Here is a 2,941-nt window from a genome sequence, read left to right as displayed (position 1 = left end):
TCTGAACGCTGTCTCCGTGTAAAACATTCTTCGCCGACTCCGTCTACACCTTCGGGAACCCCTGGACCCCCGGGGCTGGACCCCGGCATGAAATCAATAAAAATATATTCTGTTTAAAAAAGAACAACCAGGTCCTTACCACACCCTAAGTGTGAGCTGACCCCAGAGAACCCCTCTGGCCTCATCTCATACCATCGCCACCCCCACCCCCACCCCCTCCTCCAGTCTGCAGCCAGAGGGAGCCTCTGACAGCACAAATCTGAGCAGGAGGCTCGCTCACTCAAAACTGTCGGTGGCTCCCCAGTGCCCTCAAAGCCCAAACTCCTGAGCCCACACAAGGTCCCGAGTGTCCGAATCCCACAGACAACCCTCCGGATCCAATGGGATCCTGATTCCAGCTGCCAGGGGGCGGCCGAGGCAGGGAGAGGTGCACTCACCCTTGGCGTAGGTGCTGACTAGGGTGGCAAAGTTAGCCAGGAGCGTGAGCGGGGAGAAGTCCGCGAGGTCCGCGATCTCCAAGGTGTGCAGGAGGGAGCGGAGGCGTTCAGCGCAGAACCTGGTGGGGAGGCCACACGAGGTGAGGGGGAGGGTGACGGGGAGGGGGAAGGACAGACAGGACCAGCAGCCCCTCCTCCATTGGCAGAGCACCTATCTCCCCAGTGAGGGCAGGGACTGGGGCTGCGCGGTCACCTCTGTGCCCGCACATGGAGGCGTTCAGCGCAGAACCTGGTGGGGAGGCCACACAGGGTGAGGGGGAGGGGGAAGGACAGACAGGACCAGCAGACCCTCCTCCGGTGTCAGAGCACCTATCTCCCCAGTGAGGGCAGGGACTGGGGCTGCGCGGTCACCTCTATGCCCGCACATTTACAGCGCCCATTGGCAGAGCTGACTGCAGTGGCACACAGAGAAATAATCACACCTGAGTCACGTGGTCCCACGTACACACGGTCACAAAATCTCACGCGCAGGTTCTCGTCAAAGTAGGAGCTCCACAGCCACACCCAGAATCCCAGCCACGTGATCCTGCTCGGCCACATGTCACACACTTACACCCAGAACCTCATCCGCCTCAGTCACACTCGGCCATCCTGCTGACACACATAGCATCAGAGTCCCACATGCTCACACAGCCTCGCAGGCTCACACACGCTGTCACACTCATGCACACAGGCCACCCAGCCACAAACACTGACCACTGGGCCTCAGGCTCTCACCCCTTGGGGACAGGCAGGTCATGGAGCAGGACCACCTGGCTCTAGAGCAGTGGTTCTCAACCTTCCTAATGCCGCGGCCCTTTAATACAGTTCCTCATGTTGTGGTGACCCCCAACTTCATTGTTACAAATTGAACATAATTAAAGCATAGTGATTAATCACAAAAACAGTATGTAATTATATATGTGTTTTCCGATGGTCTTAGGCGACCCCTGTGAAAGGGTCGTTCGACCCCCAAAGGGGTCGCAACCCACAGGTTGAGAACCGCTGCTCTAGAGTTTAAAACCTGCTCCTGAATGTCATTTCTTTGTCTGTCTTCCGCACCCCCTCCCACCCCAACTCCCGGCTGGATCGGGTGTGCCTCTGGGCTCCCCCTCCCGCCCCAGCTGCTCAGGTTGGTCTCTGTCTGGAGATGGGTCTGTCTCCCCACTGAGACTGTGAGCCTGGAGGGCAGGGGCAGGGCCAGCGCTGTCTCGGTCACCACTGTGTCCCCAGCACAAAGCAGGCCCTCGGGCACAGCGTGTGTGAGCCTGCGAGGCTGTGTGAGCATGTGGGACTCTGATGCTATGTGTGTCAGCCCTCACAAGCACCCACCCCATCTCTGCCCTCACAAGCCTCCCCTCTGGGGGGAAGCAGGCAAGGCCACACTGAGGGCCGCCCCACCCGTCAGAGGCAGAGCAGCCCGGGCCTCGGCGCTCCCAGGCCTGGCTTTGCACAATAGCCCACGTGGTGCTGGGGACCCCATCTCCGCCCTCACAAGCCTCCCCTCTGGGGGGAAGCAGGCAAGGCCACACCGAGGGCCGCCCCACCCGTCAGAGGCAGAGCAGCCCAGCGCCTCGACGGCCCTCAGGCCTGGCTTTGCACAATAGCCCGCGCGGTGCTGGGTGAGGGGGCAATGGCTTCCCCCGGGGCCAGTGTCCTCATGAGGCAGGGGATACTAAGTGCTTAGCTCATCCTCAGTCCTACGACAGAGCGGGCACTGCCATCACTGCTTTCTCATGAGCCCCCAGACACCTGCGTGAAAGGGGACCCCCTCCCCATTTTACAGAGGAGGAGCCTAATGCCCAAAGAGGACTGGTGACCTAACCAGAAAGCGCAGGAGCGTCCGAGCCCCGTCCTCCTGCCAGATCCCTGCTCCTGTCCTCAGGCTGGGGTTAGGGGAGCAATGGAGGCACTGGAGGGGCTCAGGGGCTCCCACCTGCCGGGTCTTGTCAGGAGCCCCTCCTTAGGGCCTGGGGTGGAACTACCTCTGAGCCCTCACAGGTGCCCTGCTGGCTCCTCCGCCCTGCCCACCCCTCTGCAAACAGCATCTCCATCCAACGCTTCAGGTAAATTCTCTGATCAGGCCACGTGCTGCCTGCCAGGCCCCTGCCCAACACAGGATCCTAGGACCCGCCTGCTCTGGCCAACAGGTGCCAGGCACGTTCCCTCGCCCCCACTCCTCACCTACACGCCTGACATTGGCTACAAGTGACCCCAGGCCACAGGTGCATGGGACCCGCCTGCTCTGGTCAACAGGTGCCAGGCACGTTCCCTCGCCCCCACTCCTCACTTACACGCCTGACATTGGCTACATGGAGACCCCAGGCCCCAGGTGCAGAGCACAAGGCTGCCGACAGGGACCCGACCCCCCGCCGGAGGGACACACCTGAGGGGCTTGCGCTGGATGCACACGCGCTGGGCCAGGCCGCTCAGGAAGGCGGGGGGGCTCTCCTGCACCACGTGCT

The 2,941-nt window shown here is 61.6% G+C and overlaps 1 protein-coding gene across 1 annotated transcript in view; it reads right to left on the bottom strand.

The window, feature by feature from the left end:
- ERCC2 (excision repair cross-complementation group 2) overlaps nt 1-2,941 on the bottom strand; it is a 17,425-nt gene that overhangs the window by 7,122 nt on the left and 7,362 nt on the right. The window contains 2 exon segments of the mRNA XM_005863380.2: nt 438-556; nt 2,863-2,939. Coding sequence (XP_005863442.1) covers nt 438-556; nt 2,863-2,939 — 196 coding nt within the window.

Source organism: Myotis brandtii, unplaced genomic scaffold (assembly GCF_000412655.1).
Source record: "Myotis brandtii unplaced genomic scaffold, ASM41265v1 scaffold1774, whole genome shotgun sequence".
Lineage (NCBI taxonomy): Eukaryota > Metazoa > Chordata > Mammalia > Chiroptera > Vespertilionidae > Myotis > Myotis brandtii.
This window is presented reverse-complemented; position numbering and strand designations above follow the sequence as displayed.